This window comes from Centropristis striata, chromosome 12 (assembly GCF_030273125.1).
Source record: "Centropristis striata isolate RG_2023a ecotype Rhode Island chromosome 12, C.striata_1.0, whole genome shotgun sequence".
In the NCBI taxonomy this organism is placed as follows: Eukaryota; Metazoa; Chordata; class Actinopteri; order Perciformes; family Serranidae; genus Centropristis; species Centropristis striata.
In genome coordinates, this window is record NC_081528.1 from 450,500 (window position 1) to 471,913 (window position 21,414).

At 40.4% G+C, this 21,414-nt stretch overlaps 2 protein-coding genes across 2 annotated transcripts; both read right to left on the minus strand.

The window, feature by feature from the left end:
• Positions 1-2,173: 2,173 nt before the first annotated feature.
• LOC131982210 (uncharacterized) lies at positions 2,174-5,131 on the minus strand. The gene is made up of 4 exons (XM_059346806.1): positions 5,110-5,131; positions 4,176-4,757; positions 2,420-2,553; positions 2,174-2,308 (listed from the first exon to the last, which is right to left on the minus strand). The coding sequence occupies exons 1-4, from the start codon at positions 5,129-5,131 to the stop codon at positions 2,189-2,191; spliced, it is 858 nt and encodes a 285-aa protein (XP_059202789.1). The 3' UTR covers positions 2,174-2,188.
• An 86-nt stretch (positions 5,132-5,217) lies between these two features.
• LOC131982212 (scavenger receptor cysteine-rich type 1 protein M130-like) lies at positions 5,218-20,005 on the minus strand. Its single transcript, XM_059346809.1, has 7 exons — positions 19,861-20,005; positions 17,612-17,644; positions 17,342-17,479; positions 15,694-16,008; positions 15,316-15,600; positions 5,672-5,865; positions 5,218-5,292 (listed from the first exon to the last, which is right to left on the minus strand). Exons 1-7 carry the CDS (start codon positions 20,003-20,005, stop codon positions 5,218-5,220), a joined length of 1,185 nt encoding a protein of 394 aa, XP_059202792.1.
• Between the last annotated feature and the right edge of the window lie 1,409 nt (positions 20,006-21,414).

The window sequence follows — 21,414 nt, forward strand, 5'->3', positions numbered from 1 at the left end:
AATCACAAAAAGAGCCACATTAATAATGAAATAAGCAAAATCCTTAATAACAAATGTTAAAAATATAGAAAATCCTGAAGTACAATATTAAATGCTAAATTCCAAAATAATTCAATTCCTAAAGTACGAAAATATGCAAAGTTCCTCTGAAATAAGCAAAATCTTAAGTACAAAATTAAGACAAATTCTCATCAAATACAAAAATAAGTCAAATTCTTTTGAAATCATAAAACTCCTCAATTCCAAATTTAAATAAATTAAGTAATTCCATTGAAATCCTCCTTGTTGGCACCAAATCCACTATTTACAACGTTGACAGAGAGCGGATCCTCTCTGCCAAGCCCCGCCCACAGCGGCTCACTAGAGTAAAGTACCGAATGGAAACTCTGTAAAAAAAGAAAAGTTGGGAACTCAAAATTTCAAGCCAGCAAACTTTGATTAAATTTCAATTTCAAGTTTTGTTTTTGAGGTTGCTCAACTCTGATTTCAGATTTTTGTCAACTCAACTGTAAGTTGTACTAACTTATAATTTAACATTGTAATAACTTTTAATCCTTACTTCTGCTAACTTCTGCAATGTGCTGAATTGGCACGATTGTAACGCCGCTATGAAATGTCAGCTAATATTTAGACCGCAATTTTGCGTTAGCATTGATACGCTAACGGCTACTCTTGTAGCTGTAACAAGCAGCGCCGCTAGCATCAGTTAGCCGCTTGCATCAGTTAGCTGCTAGCATCAGTTAGCCGCTAGCATCAGTTAGCCACTAGCATCGGTTAGCTGCTAGCATCAGTTAGCCGCTAGCATCGGTTAGCCGCTAGCATCGGTTAGCCACTAGTATCAGTTAGCCGCTAGCATCAGTTAGCCGCTAACATCAGTTAGCCGCTAGCATCAGTTAGCCGCTAGCATCGGTTAGCTGCTAGCATCAGTTAGCCGCTAGCATCAGTTAGCCGCTAGCATCAGTTAGCCGCTTGCATCAGTTAGCTGCTAGCATCAGTTAGCCGCTAGCATCAGTTAGCCACTAGCATCGGTTAGCTGCTAGCATCAGTTAGCCGCTAGCATCAGTTAGCCGCTAGCATCGGTTAGCCACTAGTATCAGTTAGCCGCTAGCATCAGTTAGCCGCTAACATCAGTTAGCCGCTAGCATCAGTTAGCCGCTAGCATCAGTTGGCCGCTAGCATCAGTTAGCCGCTAGCATCAGTTAGCCGCTAGCATCAGTTGGCCGTTAGCATCAGTTAGCCGCTAGCATCAGTTAGCCACTAGCATCAGTTAGCCGCTAGCATCGGTTAGCCGCTAGCATCAGTTAGCTGCTAGCTTTTGCTCATGACTGAAAACCTGTTTGTGTTTAAATGTTGAAAATGTGCAGGTTGCCTTCTCCAACAAACGACGTACGACACTACACAACACAACTCAGAATAAAATTCCCGAATCATTTTAATTAATTTAATTAAGGGTTGATTTCCTGTATGGACTCCAGCTGGAGGCAGCACAACAACAATGAGACTTCAAGTGCATCTTAAACTCGGAAAGTTGGCTTTCAGCATTTCACAACAAAGAAATAAGAGTTATCAGAACTATTGTCCCTTGTTGTGAACCCCAACTTAAAGATATAAGTAACAACAACTCACTAACTTGTTTTTGAGCAGACAACTGGCTTCCTTTGTTGTGCTAACTTACATTAATACCATAAATGTCAATAATTTATATTTCCAAGTCTTACCAACTTAAATCACTGTTTGAGGCCAAAAAGTGTCTTTTCTGCAGTGTATGAACATCAGCCGGTCTGCTTATTTCCTCCTCGGCAGCATCAACTGTCTCCTCCCTTCCCTCAACCAACACTACTTCCATGCTTGTCACCTCCCACATTGATTACTGCAACTCTCTCCTCTTTGGTCTCCCTCACAAGCTCCTCCATCAACTTCAAATGATCCAAACTTCTGCTGCTCATCATCTCAAAAACCGCCTCATTCCACCACATCAGCCCGTCCTCCAGCCACTCCACTGGCTCCCAGTCAAACCTCTCATCATTTATAAAATCCTCCTGTACACCTTCAAGGCCATCCATAACCTGGCCCCTCCTGATCCGTCCCATCTCCTCCACATTGCACCTCCTCCTGCTCCCTCCGATGCTCCTCCTGCTCCTGCTCTCTGTAGCCTCCGTCTGCCTCACCACTATGGGGAGCAGAGCCTTCAGCCGCTCTGCCCGACTCTGGAGCTCTCTCGCTCAGCTGCAGGAACACCCAGGTTATAATAATCCAGCTCCACGTCCTCCCGTCTGCGGGGCTTCTGCACCCTGTAGACCCTGTGGGTCTGGAGAGACATGACGCACACAGATGTCACTTCCTGCTCTCTTCAGTTCAATGAAACAGACAGAGTGCTTCATTTCAGTCGGCGGTCTAAACAACAGACGAGTGTCAGTACCTTAAAATAGAAGAAAGAGGCAATGTTCGCCACCAGCAGAATCAGAATCAGCGGCAGGACGACCGCTCTGATGATAAAAGGTCTCGGATCTGGTGGATCTGGTGGATCTGATGGATCTGGTGGATCTGATGGATCTGATCAAACACACACACACACACACACAGTGAGACAGTGAGGGAGGTGGAAAGAGAGCATTTGGTTACCAGGATAACTCTGGTTCTCTGAGCTCTGAGTGACGGATCTTCTGGCTTCTGTCCGCTGGAGGAACGCCTCTTGAAAATGGCGAGTTAGGAGCTCAGGGCTGCTGGGACAGATCTCACTCAGTTCTCAGAGAACCAGAGTTATCCTGGTAACCAAACATGCTCTGTCCTCCAGTTCAGTGTTTGCTGTTGTCATTATACACTTTGTATACGTTTGGTTACTATATGAGCTGTGTAACACAACGACAGGAGTCACAGTTGTCCTCATTTATCAAACGGGCGTACGCCAGAAAGTGAGCGTAAAGTGGGCGTACGATCATTTCTACAAGGCTCGACATTTATCAGTCTGGACGTGAGGAGGATCAGATCTCAGTCTGCTCTCAGCTCCTGAACAAAAATTAGAGTCAGCGTGAAGTCGACACGTCTGAGAACTGATCTGAGACTATTGATCGATGCCTGGAGCTGATCAAACTCCGTGTGTTTTGTTTTAATGGTGACAAACCAAAACATGTTTTAGCTACATAATTTATTACTAAAACCTCATTAAAAATAAATACACCCTGCGACCGTGAAATTCTTTAAACAGCATATTAGCCGAGGATATTAAATGTTGTTGTCTTCTGTTTACTGTTATTATTATTATTATTATTATTATTATTATCCTGCTGGTGGTTCTGACCCAATAGAAACATTCCAATCAGCCTCAGCTCCTCTGACTGGGACAGAATTATTACTAAATGTAAAGAAGTGAATAATATCTCTCCATCATAATAATAGCAATATTTACATATTATATAGGCTATTAGGCTTTATAATCACGATGTATAAATGAAATATTCCAACCTCACCAGGAGTTGAATGCTCCACTGCTACTCTGCTGACAGCACCACTGATTTCCTTCCTTTTCTCTTTTTCTGCTGCCAAACTAAACCAGTTTGTTGTTGAAGCTGTTGGACGTCAGCGTTTCACTTTCTGACTCTGAGAAATTCCTCTTCTTTTGGATTAAAACATTGTTTACCTCCTGGCTGCAACCACAAAGCTGTGGAAACTTTAAGTCTGTGCTCCAAATGTAAAATATTCACTGAACTTGTTTGAGTTTAAAGTACTTTTATTTCATAAACCTCCGTCGCTGCGTATTTCTGTAAAATGTCTGTTTATTTGTAACGGTGCACTTTGCTAATAAAGAGACTTTAGGGGGAAAATCCTCTTTTTATCCGTATTGCGTCCTTCGGTGCCGTAAACTCTCGGGGCGAGCCATCTGAGTCTGGTATATATTATATTATATTATATCATATATATTATATATAATAGTGCGTGGTATTTAAATGATTGTGTGAATGCTGTGATTGGTGAGATACGAACGTTTGATAAATCCCACGTGAACCCTGTTGAAAGACCAAATATCCGCTCAGATCTGCTCTCGTTTCTACGATCGTTTGATAAATGAGGGCCAGTGTCACTGCAGAAACAACAACATGCATGAACTCTGTTGGCAGCTGATCATTTTCAGTCTGTTTGATGAATCTTCTTATCAAACCTGTAAACATTCAGCTTACCTACAACAGAGACAGAGAGCTGACGGCTCTCAGAGGAGAAGTTATGAGAGAAAACATGGACGTGATAAACACAGCTGTAGCTTCCTTGGTGGGCGGGCTCTGCAGCAGGAAACAGGAAGTCAGCAGAGTGATTGACAGCTGGCTGGGTGAGGTTAGGAAACAGGAAGTCAGCAGAGTGATTGACAGCTGGCTGGGTGAGGTTAGGAAACAGGAAGTCAGCAGAGTGATTGACAGCTGGCTGGGTGAGGTTAGGAAACAGGAAGTCAGCAGAGTGATTGACAGCTGGCTGGGTGAGGTTAGGAAACAGGAAGTCAGCAGAGTGATTGACAGCTGGCTGGGTGAGGTTAGGAAACAGGAAGTCAGCAGAGTGATTGACAACTGGCTGGGTGTAGTTGATTGCTGAGGTGGAGGAGGTGAAGGAGAGCTGGAAGGAGCCTCCTGGGTACTGAGGCTGGATGGAGCAGCTGATGGTGAAGGTGGAGCCTCTGAAAACCTGGAACTCCTCCTGATGCTGCTGCTGCTGGGCCTCAGAGACCCCGTCCATGGAGGAGGACCAGGAGATGTTGGGCTGAAGCAGCAGGTCTGTAAATACAGAGAGGTGATTGGCTGAAACAGGTCTGTAAATACAGAGAGGTGATTGGCCGAAACAGGTCTGTAAATACAGAGAGGTGATTGGCTGAAACAGGTCTGTAAATACAGAGAGGTGATTGGCTGAAACAGGTCTGTAAATACAGAGAGGTGATTGGCTGAAACAGGTCTGTAAATACAGAGAGGTGATTGGCTGAAGCAGCAGGTTCCTCCAGGTGTGTCCTGTCAGGTGAAGCTCAGCAGTCTATGTCTCCAGAAACAAGAACATTTCTCTACACTTTAGGATGTTTCCAGTCCAGTCCATTATAAACCACTGACTGTCACTGTGACAGAGGAAGGAACTCACTGGAAACATTTCTGTCATTCATGATGTCATAGATGATGTCACTGACAGGCTTACCTGAACAGACGAGATCCAGGATAGACTCAGAGGAATCTGAAGATGCACACTCCCTCAGAGCAGATCCAGACTGGACACAGTCAGGGCTGATCCACCACACAGATCTCTCTGAGGACTCCCATCTCCGTTCTAGAGAAACAGCAGAACCACAGTCTAACTCTCTGCAGACAGCTGCTGCTGTCTTCAGGGTCCAGCCAGGGTAAAGATCATAAACCACTGGTCTCCAGTCTCCCTGTTTCACCTCCAGTGTTCCTGCACAGCGACTGTCTCCTCCCACCAACCTGACACCTGGTTCTGAACACAAACAAGAGAGTCATCAGTAAAAGAATAAAGTGAGTTTGATGAGAACAGAAATGAACCAAATGAAAGCTGCAGCTCCTCTTCTACCTGAGCAGGTGAGTCCAACAGCTCTGCCAGGTGAGCAGGTGTTTCTATCTGAGACTGAGCTTCTACAGTCCAGGAGAGCAGACTCATCTCCTCCACACTGGAACTTTTTGGTCCACATTGGAGCCTCCCCTTCTCCATAGAGCGCCCCCTGGAGGACTGAAGGAGCCCCACAGCCAAGCTCCCTGCAGACCACCTCTGCATCCTGCTGGTCAAAGTCAGCTTCACACACTGAGGACCAGCTCTGGTTAGACTGGTCAGACTTCAGCTCCAGTCTGCCTGAGCACAGACTGGTCCCATTCACCAGCCTGACAGAGTCTGGAGAGGAGAGAGAAGAGAAACAGAGAGGTAAAAGACACCACACACTAAATAAAAGACGAAAAACACCAGCAGCAATGAAGACAGTGGTGTGGTCCTTTTGTTGTTCAGACCAACAATTAAAACGCATTTTTAACTAAATTATTTAAAAATGATTTAAAACTAAAATCTGAAGATGAGTGAAATATAAAATTTGCGAGTGATACATCTGAGTTTAATCTAATTTAATTGACATCAACAGTGACAACAACTACATTACCCATAAGGCATGAGCCCTCCTGTCAGGAAACAACTACAACTACGGTGTCTTATAATGGACAAACATCAACCATTATGGAAAATGATCTGCAGGACTGATGAAAGAAATACTGAAATGTATGCTGACTGTGTGATGGGCCTTTATGAAGAGAGAGCAAAGCTGCAGTCTACACTGCTCACATGTGCCACCTGGTGGTTGTTGGTGCACACTGCAGCTACTCCAAATATCCTTAAACTGATGCTGATTTATTAGGCTTTCCTTTCCTTCGGTCACTAAAATGTGTTTTCTCTGACACCTGTCCACAGCTGTAGAGTTACTCTGATTAGATCCCGTGCTGCTACTCCTGGCTGCTTCTTCAGTTGGTGATACACTGACTGTGGATAAATACCTCATACAACCCCAAGTCAAACATATATCATGGCCCTTTAAATATCTGTTTCAGAACAAAACAGTATTTGCTTCATTGAAGGCAAAGTATTTCCCCATTGGCAGTTGGCCACTCGCTCACTGTTGCTTCAGCTATCTCACAGGAAGTCATACCCATAATCCTTTCTACAGTAGCACCCCAGGAGTAAGGTGGATAGACACAACCAGAGAAGTTTCATCATGGGCGTCCACAGATTCTTTGAACAAAGTTTTGTGCAGATCAGACTCACTGTGAGTTCAAAAAAGCAAAGTGACGAGGTCCTGGCTGAGTTAAGCCGATCAAAGGCCTGTCCAGTAGGTCATTGGTGACTGTTATGGTGATCAGTGAATAACCTGGGGATAACCTGAAGGAGTCTGTTAACATCCACAGGTCACTTATTAAAATGTTTTATTCTTGTAGGTGTAGACTGTGTCCTTTAGACTCTGCATGACGGAGATGGCGGCGAGTCTGTGAGACCGCGTACTAGCCGACCCTGCTGCAAAAAAAAACGTAACTGAATAATCAACAACTTCACCAAGTCAAACTGGAATCGTTTGCAGAAGAGCCAATTGAAGATTTGGAACTATACATCGACACAATATACAATAATATGTCTTTGCGGTGCGATAGCAAGCGAAGAAGAGCGCAACTGAGCTCCAGTGAACAGGATGACTCAACCAGCTCAGAAGATCTGCTTCACATAAAAGAATCGATAAACGCCATGGAAAAACAACTTCACAAGCTAGATCTGCTAAAAAAAGTTGTCAGACGACGTCGAGGATCTGAAACAAGCCATGGACTTTAACAACTCCCTAATCAAAGTCCTGAAGCAAGATCACGCTTCACTCCAAGTCGAAGTAAATTGTTAGGGATTAATAAAAAATAGCAATAATCACATTATGACTTTTAGCAAGAATGCTGCTTAGACACATTTATAAAACACATTTATATGCCAGGCACAGCACACAGAAATAAGGAGTATCGAAAGAAAGGACATACTGATAACGCTTTGCACATCGCCACATTATTTGGGGGCAAGCAGATAAAAAACTGAAGCACTCTTTGTGCTCCAATTCAAGGCCACGGGCCCAGGTGGAGATAGATACTGACGAACACTAGACAAGATACAGTAGTGTGCTGTTAGCTCCTTTCCTCACAGGGCGCTGACCGGAAGCTGAAGCACCAAGAGGCTAGGACTAGCCTGCGTGCCAACGTAATGGGCCGGCCGAGTCTAAACCATGGTGCTGCCCCAACTGTTTTTGACCAATCAGATAGTCGCACATTCATATTATAAAACTCTGTGTAAAAGTAAGTTAGGCATCCTTTTCTGGGAGGTGGTTACAGCTAACTGTTTTGCAGCCTGTGATTTCTGAACAGAGAAGGTCGATGTACATCATTTTACTCTTTCATTATTGTCTTAAATAAATAGTCAAAAGGATTTTATTCTCCTCTCATCTGTTCTGCAAAAAAACGAACTCTAACAAAATCATCTTAAAAAACTGACAACTGAACTCGAGCAAAGGAATGATAAAATGTTCAATGACATTCTCGATATATGCAATCCAGAAGCATGAGAGACAACATTATATTCCACGGGCTGTCTGAGACAAACAAGGAAACCTACCAGTCCACGGAGCAACTTGTGAAAGCCTTCATGAAAGAGAGAAACACAATTTCAGATCCAGAAGGACGGTATATTATCATCAACTTATCCATTGATACTAACCCTATCACAATAGTTAATCTTTATGGCCCTAATAATGATGACCCTTCCTTTTTTCACAGTTTCTTCTCTATCCTTAAAAACCTACCCAGCTCAAACTTAATCATAGGTGGGGATTTTAATACAACACTTGATCCAACAATAGATAAATCAAACACAACAGGAAATACCAGAACACTTAAATCTACTACAGTCTTAAAACAGTATATGGAGGATTGGGGTCTTGGTGATAGCTGGAGGCTAAATCATCCTAACGACAGAGAATACACTCATTTTTCAAAAGTACACCATACTCACTCTAGAATTGACTTTATTCTCTTTAACAACTCATTACATTCAGATATATTTGAAACACAAATCCATCCAAACACAATCAGTGATCATGCATTAGTATCGGCTAAACTACACACAAAAAGAACCTCCAGTACTTCGTCCAGATGGAGGTTTAACACATCACTGCTGGAGGTCAAGAATGTGACAGTTATTTTAAGAGAATGGACATCCTTTATGGAAATGAATGACTCTCCGAATACCTCACCAACTCTACTCTGGCAAACCTGGAAAGCTGTTTTAAGAGGCAAAATAATGTCATACTCCTACAAAAAACGAAAAGACATAAAATTAGAACTTGAAATGGAAAAGAAAATGAAAGAACTCGAAAACATTCATGCAACTAATCCTACTGATAACATTTTATGTGAACTACAGAAATACAAATTGGGGTAACACTTTACAATAAGGGTCCCTTAATTAACGTTAGTTAGTGCATTATTAAGCATTAATTAACTGTTTGATAATACATGAACAATCATTATTATGTATTAGTTAGCATTAGGTAACACATTAGTTAATGTATTAATAAGCGGTTAGTTAATGCTTACTACTCAAAGTAAGTTAATAAATTATTAAGCATTAATAAAGGTTGAATAATGTAATTAGTTATCATTAAGTATGCACTAATCAGCATTAAGTAACACATTAGTTAATATATTAGTAAACTGTTAATGTCTCTAGTTATCATTTACTGACGGTGTTTATTTGGAGGGAATAAGCAATTAAGCTAAAGCTAATTAATGCATTAATCATGAGCTATATGGCGTACATGTTACCTTGATGGGCATTAAAGCAACACTATGTAGGATTCGTGGTACTGGTACTCTGGCTGAGAAGGGCAACTCTCTGCTACTTCGTTCCCAGAGCGGCACAGTAGCCTCCGTGAATTTGTTGTTGCCAGTACCAGTGCCGTAGCCATCAACAGTTGCCTACCAGTGCCATTGCTGATACCTTTGCCGTCGTCAGTACCAGTACTAGTGCCGGTATCGTTGAGGGTCGGAGTGCTGACCAGCCTCCAGATCTTATTGGAGCTCTGGAGGCTGGTCACCCAGCACAGGGCGCTTGTGTGTGGGTGAGAGGAGCAGGGAGACTGGGCTTGAGCTCCAGGACCACGGTGTTCCTACCCACACAGGAAAGTTGTTCTTAGTAACCTGACACTAACCCTTAGTATGCGTGCCTTGTAAGCATTACTTAACCATAGGTAGCCATTAGTGAATGCTTTTTGGACCCTTATTGCAAAGTGTAAACAAGTATCCCACAGGAAATGCATAACAGTTGTAAATAAGCATTATTAACCACTATTAGTTGAAATGTAGTTGGAGCAATCACATATAAAACATTTTACATCTTTTATTTTAAACATAAAAACAGTTGTAGATAACATCAATTAGTTAGGAGAATAGGAGAACTTTGACACAACATCAACATCTGTCCTCTTCTTGATCCTCTTATATGGCAATGCTCTGTCCGACGCAGTCTCTCCATCGCTGTCACGCAGACCTCCCTCAGTTGCGTTGCCATTCTTGATGGCGTTCTTGAGGACCCAGCAACGTTGTCCATCATGAAATCAAGCTGGCGCAATCTCAGTCCTTGAGAAAACCTTGAAATAGTATAAAATAAGTTCAGTCAAAACCCATGACTAATTTAGAGCAACCCATAAATGAATTCAGGCTTACTTAAAGCTAACCTGCTATTGATGTACCTGGTGTAGTTTTGTCAACAACTTTCAAAATATAGACAAATATTGACACTGAATATTTAAAACTGTTTTGATCATTGTCTTCTTTATCAATACTTCATATTCTCCCATGAGTGGGTAGCACATTCCAGTAGAGTGATGCATTTAATTTATGTTTATCATGCACCAAACAATATTATAACTTGTATAAATACATTGCAGATCATTTAAAAAAAGGCAGTGGTATTGTGATAATACCCAGAACCGTAATACTTTGTCTGGTATAGTATCGTGGTTACTCATTTTGGTAATGTGACAACTCTAATCAATATACAGTAGTATTTTTAATCTGAAGGAGGCTGAACTCTGAACACTATTTGGAGAAGTGGAAGACGGTTAATTATCTTTATCCAAGGCTAAGGCCTTATGTACATTAAGCATAGCTTAATAATAATAATAACAATAATAATAATAATAGAATATAAAGAATAATTACAAACAAACCCTGCCTGACAGGCAAGAAAACAACCGTGGTTACCGGGTAGAGGTAATATTTTTGAATATGGTACAAGTATATGCATGCTGAAAAAAAAAAAAGTGAGGGGGGTTCTGAAAATTAACTGACATGACAAGACACACACATTAGCACACACACAATATTATTTCTATATCTGTGTCAGGGAGAGTTCAAGCAATATGTTATCACTATATCACAATTTATATTAAATTCCAGAGGATTTATTAGCATGGAGAATGTACACTTGACATTAGCTTTACACAGACAATGCAGCTGTAGTAGCCTACAAATAATTGTTTGCCATTTATTGGACGTTGCACTATTTATGTTTATTTGTTAGGATCCCCATTAGCTGCTGTAGAGCACCACTAGTCTCCCTGACATGTAAAGCAGGCCTAGTTAGCCTGGTCAATGACCAGAAAAAGTGACCCCATAACGTTAGTTAACGTTACCTACCATTCAAATCGGTCCACGGAGGCAACCTTTTTCTTCAGCTTCATTTTATGGTGACACCGGTTGACACTTGACATTCCCAGCCAGTACTTTTTTTCTTTTGTAACCATTCAATTAGTTTGAGGTGTTTCTTGGTAGTTTTTTGCCTTCTGTCAGCTCTTTCAACTTTGTTGCCAACTTTAAACCCCGCATGTTGCTGTCTGTCGTCCTGCCATCACGCGATAATGCGATAACGTGATAACATATCGAGAGTTCTCGTGCGCGCTAATGCTGCGTTCATGACAACTCGGAACTCGGGAACTACCCGTTGCAAACTCCAAAATTCGCTTCTTCAAAGCGTTCCAGACATTAACACCACCTATTGTTGTGTGATGTAAACACCTAATTCCCCAGATTTTTTTTTCAGGTTCCCGAGTGGGAGCACCGACATTTGGTTGCAATTCAATGCACTTTTTCAAGTAGAGGGTCTGAAAAGCCTGAGCTCAGAGTTATCTGAAACGCAGCATAACGTTCTTGTAAATTTCCTTTTTCTTTGGGCGCACTGACCTCTAATCCTCTCATTAGATGCATAAAAAGCTTTTGATAGAGTCAATTGGTCATTCCTTTTCATAACACTACAAAAATTTGGATTCGGAGAGTCATTCATTAGCTGGATCAAGGCACTATACACTTCACCAACAGCCACTATCACAACTAATGGGTTAACTTCACAACAATTCACACTTCACAACGGCACCAGACAAGGATGTCCACTCTCTCCGTCACTCTTTACAATTTTCTTGGCGCCACTTGCAGCCAGTATACGACAAAACAATAACATCAAAGGTATCAGGTCAATATCAACAGAACACAAAACAATCCTCTATGCAGACGATGTGTTGATCCTCCTTCAAGAACCCCACTCACCACTGCAAGAATGTCTGTCAGTCATTGAATCATTCTCATCTCTATCCAACTACTCCATCAACTTATCCAAATCCACCATCCTACCTCTATGCATGGACCAAAGGGATGTGGCAGCCCTCACCTCACAGTTTCACCTTCCCACAGGAAATATTAAATATTTAGGAATCCACATATCCCACAAGCTTTCAGAGCTGTTCAATCTAAATTACGCACCATTACTCAAATCAATACACAATCACCTCAATCGCTGGACAAATCTACCAATCTCACTGTCAGAAAGAATCTCAACAATAAAAATGTCAGTCCTCCCAAAAATCAATTACCTTTTCACCATGATCCCTTCACTTCCAAATTTACCCTGGCTTAATTCCCTCACCCCACATAAAACTATCAACACTACAAAAACCCAAGTGTCAAGGAGGACTAGATGCACCCAACTTTGAATTATATCACCTGTCAAGTGTTAGAATAAATAGATTATTCTCTATTTTGTTAAATGATTTGATTGCTTGATTTCTACTTCTCTGTTGTCTGTCTCTGTGCGTGACGCAGGTCACTATCAAAGGTCAAACCTTGGATGTAATATCTCTCTCTATGCATTTAAATTAATCATGCAATATGATTTTGATACAATGATTATGTTTGTGTGTTAATGTTGATTTAGAAACTGTGATTACTTTGATTACATATAATTCATTTGCTTAAACTGATTAAGATTCTATAATCACAAAGAATATATTGTGTTTCATATTTTTTAGACTTTAGAATACATTTAGACATTGAAAAAATAAGTGGCTCTGTAAGACATAATATATCTGTAAGACATAACAAGGCAGGAGGTTTTTGTTGAATGTTCTGGAGAAGAAGCCAGGTCAGGACTTGATGTCACGGCCTTGTTCGGGGCAGCAAGATCGTATTCCCAGGTGGCATGACGTGCCCTTGTATTGATTAAAACTGGCGAATCAGCGGATGAAGAAGGCGGAACTTCCTGGAAGAAATCGACCAGCATGTTTTGTAAACAATTGTGAGGATTTAATGGGTTCGTAGGGATAGAGACGCGGCTCAGACTTCACGAACTGAAACCCGTCTGTTTGGATTCAGGGACATGTAGATTTGAAGCCAGAGCTCTGTAACTGCATTTTTTGACGTATTGTAATAAACTTTTGTTAAACTGAGAACTCGCACGTCCTCCTGCTCATCATTTCCCCATCAACGATCTGCGCAGAAAAATGGTGAGGGATTCTCTGTTGGTGTCAGATTATTCAATTTTCAAGGTTTCCTCATGCAGTTTTTCTAACACAAGTCAATTAAAATATTTAAAACAATGGCTCACCCCTTCACATCACGATTCACACTGGTTGGAAACCGAACAGGCACTTTGCAAGAACATAAACCTTTCAGACCTCCCATTCATCAGCCAAACAATTAAAAATGACACCTGTTTCCAGAACATTTCCACAGCCTCAGCTCTGACAGCTTGGTGGAAAATATTCCGTATCAAAGGCTCCATGGTTGCACCATCCACTCGTTCACCAATTTGGAACAACCCAGATTTTACAATAAACAGGAAACCATTAAACTTCATGTCATGGAAACAAAAAGGTATCACACATCTCCTGCATATTGTACAGGATTCCAAAATCATCAATTTTCAACAACTAATCCAAAAGTTCAACATTTGTAACAGTCAATATCTCCAATACTTACAGATCAAGTCTACCATTACTCCTAAAATCAACAACACATTTAACACTCAAGACCAAACAATTATCATAAATGACTTTTCAAAGATTTCCGGCTCTGTTAAATTACTCTCAACGATATATACATTTCTAAACACTACTGACACTTCAGTTTTTCTCCCAACCTCTAAGTGGGAACAGGATCTCTCCATCACTCCAAATACAGATTTCTGGTCACAAATATGTAAAAATAACTTCACTCACTGCAAAATCCCAAATTTACAACTTATTCAATTCAAGGTTAACCACAGAACACACTACACAGGTGAGAGATTACATAAAATGGGCTTCACTGCATCAGATCAATGCACCTATTGCACACAGCACACCACAGACAATTACATGCATGCTTTCTGGTACTGGACACCAATTAGACAATTTTGGATACAAGTCACAGATCATCTATCACAGATATTAGACTGCCGCGTCCCTCTATCCCCTCAACTCTGCCTTTTAGGAGACATATCATCAATACAATTACATAATCCCACCATAACTACACTATTTACAGCCCTGGCTGTCGCCAAGAAAACAATCCTCCTAAACTGGAAAACAAGAAAAAAACTGAACATCACACACTGGAAGAATTTGTTAATAGACCAAATCCCAATGGAAAAAATGTCAGCATCAATTAATCACAATATACCCCGATTCAACAAAACTTGGTCTACATTTATTAAAAAAATCCACCTCTACAAACGCCTGATCCCAATTCCACAGAACTTTGCAACACACCCTCTTTCCCCCCTGAAATATCCACACATATATACAAACACTTATAAATACAAAGTACACACACACTTTCACTCACACACACACACACACTCACACACACACACACACACACACACACACACACTCACACACACACACTCACACACTCCTCCTACCTATTAACTATCAGAAATCAACGTGAACAACAACTGGTGTTGGAAAGATCTACTCTTTATTTTTTATTATTTACCTTATTTTCTGTTTAAGTTGTTTGATCTTTTCTTGATCTGTAAATAAAAATAAAGTTGTCCTCTAAAAGTGTGTGTGTGTGTGTGTGTGTGTGGGGGGGGGTTCACCTCTTGTCTTCAGGACGGAGGTACACTTCCCATAGGAAGGCCAAATCAAACAGATATTTAACATCATTTGTTCCTTCAGCTGAGGACACTTTAACAAGAACTGATGCACTCTCACTGATCTTATTCAAAGCTCATTGCACTAATGATGATTTATTTATTGTATGTTTTTATGTGTTTATGTCTTGCCCCTCAGGGATAATAAAGACTACCCAATCCTTTCAGGCTGGTTGTTGGTAGACCCAGGACACTGCTGAGGCACTGGACATGTATTTTACAGCAGACTCCATCATGGCTGCAGGAGACGGTTCACTGCCATTCTAGCTGGTGCTTGGGTGTCATAGATGATGTCACTGATGGGCTTACCTGAACAGGTGAGATTCACAATGGGGGAAGAAGAAGAAGCTGATGTTACACACTCCCTCAGAGCAGATCCAGACAGAACACGGTCAGATCTGATCATCCACACAGATCTGACTGAGGACTCCTCTCTCAGTTCTAGAGAAACAGCAGAACCACAGTCTAACTGTCTGCAGGCAGCTGCTGCTGTCTTCAGGGTCCATTCATAGCCACCCACTGGTCTCCAGTCTCCCAGTTTCAGCTCCAGTGTTCCTGCACAGTGACTGTCTCCTCCCACCAACCTGACAGGCTCTGAACACAAACAAGAGAGTCATCAGTAAAAGAATAAAGTGAGTTTGATGAGAACAGAAATGAACCAAATGAAAGCTGCAGCTCCTCTTCTACCTGAGCAGGTGAGTCCAACAGCTCTGCCAGGTGAGCAGGTGTTTCTATCTGAGCCTGAGCTTCTACAGTCCAGGAGAGCAGACTCATCTCCTCCACACTGGAACTCTTTGGTCCACATTGGAGCCTCCCCTTCTCCATAGAGCGCCCCCTGGAGGACTGAAGGAGCCCCACAGCCAAGCTCCCTGCAGACCACCTCTGCATCCTGCTGGTCAAAGTCAGCTTCACACACTGAGGACCAGCTCTGGTTAGACTGGTCAGACTTCAGCTCCAGTCTGCCTGAGCACAGACTGGTCCCATCCACCAGCCTGACAGAGTCTGGAGAGGAGAGAGAAGAGAAACAGAGAGGTAAAAGACACCAGACACTAAATACAAAGATGTCATGAACAACAAATCAGTGAATCAAACTGGATGGAGCAGAATTCCAACATTGGAACAATAACAAGTTTGAATGTTTTCAAACCACACAACATCACAGACCTGCTGACTTTTACACATTTTGTGTAACAGGAACACATTATGACATCAAAGTACAGTTGTATGATCTGTAGCTCCTAAACTACAATAAAAGCTGATCACACCTGTAGTTTAATTGTGTACTTGCAGTACTCAGGTCTAGATGGGGCACGCTCTGCTGAGACAGAACACACTGAACTCCGTCTGACTGGTTATTTTTGCGTCTTGTTATATCCCACTTGTGTCTTTCTGTAGTGTTAAATGTTCCATGTTAAGTTGAACACTTGGATGATCCTTATTAAAAAACATACAACGCTCTTTGTGTGCTTTGTCAATGGTGATGTAATGCTGTCTTTAGTTTATGAAAGTTTAGACTCATCAGTGTTTTTTTAGACTCCGCGTTTTGTTACAATTTTTTTTTTGTCAAAGTCGGTGAAATATGTGCAGATAATGATACCATTTGATTCCTGTCACAGTTTTATTTATTTTATATGCATCATCCCTAAATCATCTTACCTTGTTAATAAATTAATGTAACTCACACTATCTAATGGCCCAATATATGTGCTGAGATAAAGTTATGGATGCAATATGCAGAGGTGGGACTATATTTTATTACCTGCCGAGATCTGCATCGTTCCTTTCTCAGACCAGGTAAGTATTAATGCATGAACTGTCCTCTCAGAACAGTCTAATATATGAGCTGGTAAAAGCATTTCACTCCTGGAGTTTATTAAGTTCTAAGTTTATTGTTATAACAGTATGTTTTTCAGGTTTGAACAATATATTTATTATGTTATTACATGAAATGATCTCTTTATTTCAAGATAATGATATTATTACGTTATTAAGGTAAGTAACACTTTGTTCTGGTGTTATCAGTTTATTTTTAGATATTCCCGTCCTCCCACCTCCCTGGTCTCTCCCGGTCACAATGACGGCGACGGACGTAAAACAAGATGGCGACAGGCGTAACACTGAACTGGATATTCAAACAGGCAGTCCACAAACCAATGGATGATGTCAAGGTGATTAAGTCAATTACCTGAACAGGTGAGATCCAGGATGGAGGGAGTGAAACCTGGTGATGCTACACACTCCCTCAGAGCAGATCCAGACAGAACACAGTTATATCTGATCAACCACACAAATCTGTATGAGGACTCCTCTCTCCATTCTACAGAAACAGCAGAACCACAGTCTAACTTTCGACAGACAACTGCTGCTGTCTTCAGGGTCCAGTCAGAGTCACCCACTGGTCTCCATTCTCCTTTATGTTTCAGCTCCAGTGTTCCTGCACAGCGACTCTTTCGTCCCACCAACCTGACAGACTCTGAACACAAACAAGAGAGTCATCAGTAAAAGAGGTGAATTTAATTTAAATTAAACTGCTACAGCTGGCTGCTTATTCTGCTTTAATGATTCATTATTTCTCTGTTCTCTATTTTATATTTCTCTTCTCTACCTGGTGAGTTGAGTTTTCCTTCAGCCTGGAGTCCTGACAACAAAATCAGAAGATAAACATCAGAATAAAGCAGCATGATTGGAGCTGTGGACAGAATGAACTCTCTCAGGTTGTTTTGTAAAGATAATACAAGGTATGATGATGACAATAATATTAATAATAATAATAATAACAACAATAATAATAGTTATCATTACTATTAATAATAGTAATAAAACTACTACTAACAATAATAATAATAATAATAATAAGTACAGATTAAAACCACCACAGTTTAAAATGTTTGAACAGCAACAATTACAGTACATATCATATCATATTTTTTTATTTGTTCAGGCTTTTGATTAATTGTTTCGGGACTGCTATGGTTGTTTAAATTGCTGTTGTTTTGGTCTTTTAAAACTTGTATGTACATTTTTATGTTATGTGTATGATTTTTATGTGAAGCACTTTGTGACTTCTGTCTGTGAAAGGTGCTATATAAATAAAGTTTACTTACTTACTTACTTACTTACAGAAGTAAGGGAACTAGTTGTCAAACAGAAATCTGCTAGTGAATAAAAAGAAAAAGAAACCTCCAGAAAGTGACTGTTAATTCACTCTTGTCTTTGAACTTCCACGTTACTGTGGAACCTCTCAAAAACATTCTTATATGTCAGCTGTCAGCAGCCTGTTGTGAGCCATATTTACATATTAACATTTACATATTTAGAGCCATATTTACATATTAACATTTACATATTTAGAGCCATATTTACATATTAACATTTACATATTTAGAGCCATATTTACATTTGTTGTTAGGCAGCAGCCTCTAGTGGTCATAGTGATAATGATGCCGCTGTGGAGGAATTCTCAGAAACGTTTATATGTTTTTTTAGATGTTATTAATAACTTCTCTCAAACTGTTACTTCAATCAACATATCAACCTGACAGGAACATGAATAAAATGGCTGCTGTTTTGTTTTGTTGACCTCAGTAATGAAGACATTGTATTTCTTGTGGCTGCTTCACAATAAAAGCCTCCTGTGTTGGTCCAGATGAGGTGTTTTAATGTGAAGCAGCAGCAGGAAACGTGTGTGTTAGCATCAGCTGTAACTTAATGCAGATAGATAGATAGATAGATAGATAGATGATAGATAGATAGATGATAGATAGATAGATAGATAGATGGATGGATAGATAGATAGATAGATAGATAGATAGATAGATAGATAGATAGATAGATAGATAGATAGATAGATAGATAGATAGATAGATAGATAGATAGATAGATAGATAGATAGATAGATAGATACTTTATCAGTCACACTGATCACACTCTGCATCATTTCCTGTCACCAGTCTGAATCTACTCATCAACTAACTAAACCACTGCACAGAGATCATCACTGAACATATTCACACTGACTGGATGTTAAATTAAAATAATAATAGATTGTATCTGACGAGTGGGCGTTTCCATTTCATCATCAGGGAAAAGGACAAAGTCGACCTTTAGATCAAGTTTTAGTCCAGTGAAGATGACGTTTAGACTCTCTGAGGTGCATTTCTGTGACACTGATCACGTGATCAGAAGCTGCTGGCAGATGACAGATAACAGGACTGTGGTTTGTGTTACCATGACAACCAGGGCGGGCTGAGACACTCCAATCAGATTAAAGCTGTCAGTGTCAGGTGATCATTTCCTGTTTTCCCATCAGCGGAGCTCCAACTAACCATCATATTAATTACTGACAGAAATATGTTTTGATGATAGTTTTATTTCTTCATCTACTTTCTCTGTTTAACACCGTGTTTAAATGTTGTCTGTGATCTGGTTCATGATGACCCTGACGGAGGCAACAAGTCGAAACACGTTGGTCTAAAATAATGTTTTTATATTCAACAAATCTTCTTCTGATCACTACAAAGTGTTGCTGGAGTTTTAACCTCTTCACACTTTTTACCCTCTCTGTGGCTATATAAAGCAAAATCTTGTAAAATATTTTACTTTATTTTATTTTTCCACTTTAATTAATTTAATTCCTATTAAATTTTAACTGTGTCTTGTTCAATATATATTTGTGTATGTAAATTAATAAATAAACATTGTTTAATAATAAATGAAAAGTAATGAATACAATCTGAACAATATTTAGTCAAAGAAAAGTTTACAACAAGCGTATATGTGATCAGTGTGTTGTTGATTTAAAGATCAATCCAAATATAATTCCATAATGACGTGGTGTTTAAATCAGAGTCCTACCTGAAGTCAGCAGCAGCAGCAGCAGCAGGTGATCCATGTTCAGGTACCGTCCGTCTGCTCTCATCACCTTTAATGTGATCACATTCTGCTGACAGACCACAGCTTGGAGGGCTGTGTTAGTGTTACCATGACGACGGGCTGACATCTTCCTGCCACATTAATGCCGTCACAGTCTTCTTGTTATTTCCTGTAGCAGAGAGTCACTCCCACGCAATCAACGCCTCATGTTTTAGAAGTAATATCTATACATATATATACATATTTATACATATTTATTTATATATATATATATATATATGTATATAAATCACATAACTTTTAAAGAAACTAAAAGCACACTACTAAAAATTTGAGAGGAAAAAAACAAGTATCGTGTGTGTGTGTGTGTGTGTGTGTGTGGTTGTGTGTGTGTGTGTGTGTGTGTGTGGTTGTGTGTGTGTGTGTGTGTGTGGTTGTATGTGTGTGTGTGTGTGTGTGTGTGTGTGCTGATTAAAGATAACCAGTTCCACAGAAATGCAGCTCAGAGAGTAAATATTATCAGTAAATGTGAAGATGATGAAATCCGACTTATTGACGTTTTCAACTCAGTTAAATGTGAAAGTTTATACAAAAACATCACCAAAGCATCAAAACACAACAGGAACTTTACAATAATGTTAACATACAACATAAACATTTAAAAAGTCTGTGAAAAGAGCTGACACACAATCCAAGAAATGCAGAAATCTCCAGTCTGGATTGTTCTCTGGTGTTCCTCCAGGTCTTGGTGCCTTAATGTGGCATTTTGTAGCGATTGTTGCACATTTCAATTGATCATCAAGAGAAAAAAAGGTCAAATTTAGCACCAAATCTGTGTAACAAATGCTATCAGCTGACAAACTGCAGCAACAACTTATATAAGTCACAATAGATCATGAGGATAGACTCCATACACTCATATCATAATGTTCTAAACTCAGACACCATCTTCTTTTTCTCCTTTAGCTTATTTAGAGCCTTCAGCATTTTACAAACTGTTTCATTACTAGTAAACTAAAGAACTTGAAGCTGTTTTCAACCAAGGGAAAGTGGAAGAAAACAAGATTATTGGGGACAAGGGGGTGAAAATGGGTCATTTTAGAGGAAAATAGAAATAAATGTAACTTATTAGAGCGGATTGTGTGTTTCTATCTTGTGACAATCTTGTCTTTTCTCATTTCCTGTCAGGTAATGCAGCTGTGGTGAAGCCCTCTGAGGCCAAGGGTCTCCACCCATCCACCTCCCATTGAGCCCCGTCACCCTGGAGCTGGTGAAGAGCCTGCTCCATCCACAACAACTGTTGGTGGTGTTGGTGGATCATCTGTGCGTCCTACGCCCAAACTATAACTCTGACAGCTTTACCAGAGGATTGTGAGGGAGAAGACTAATTTTCCTACGTTTCTATGTATAAATTATTTCTGTAGAGTGGAATTTGCGGCCTGGAGCGCAGTTTTCAAATTTATTTTTTGACAGTTTCTTCTCTCCCTCTACACTCTGGCGATGATGTCACACACTGTGACACGAACATTCCGTGCA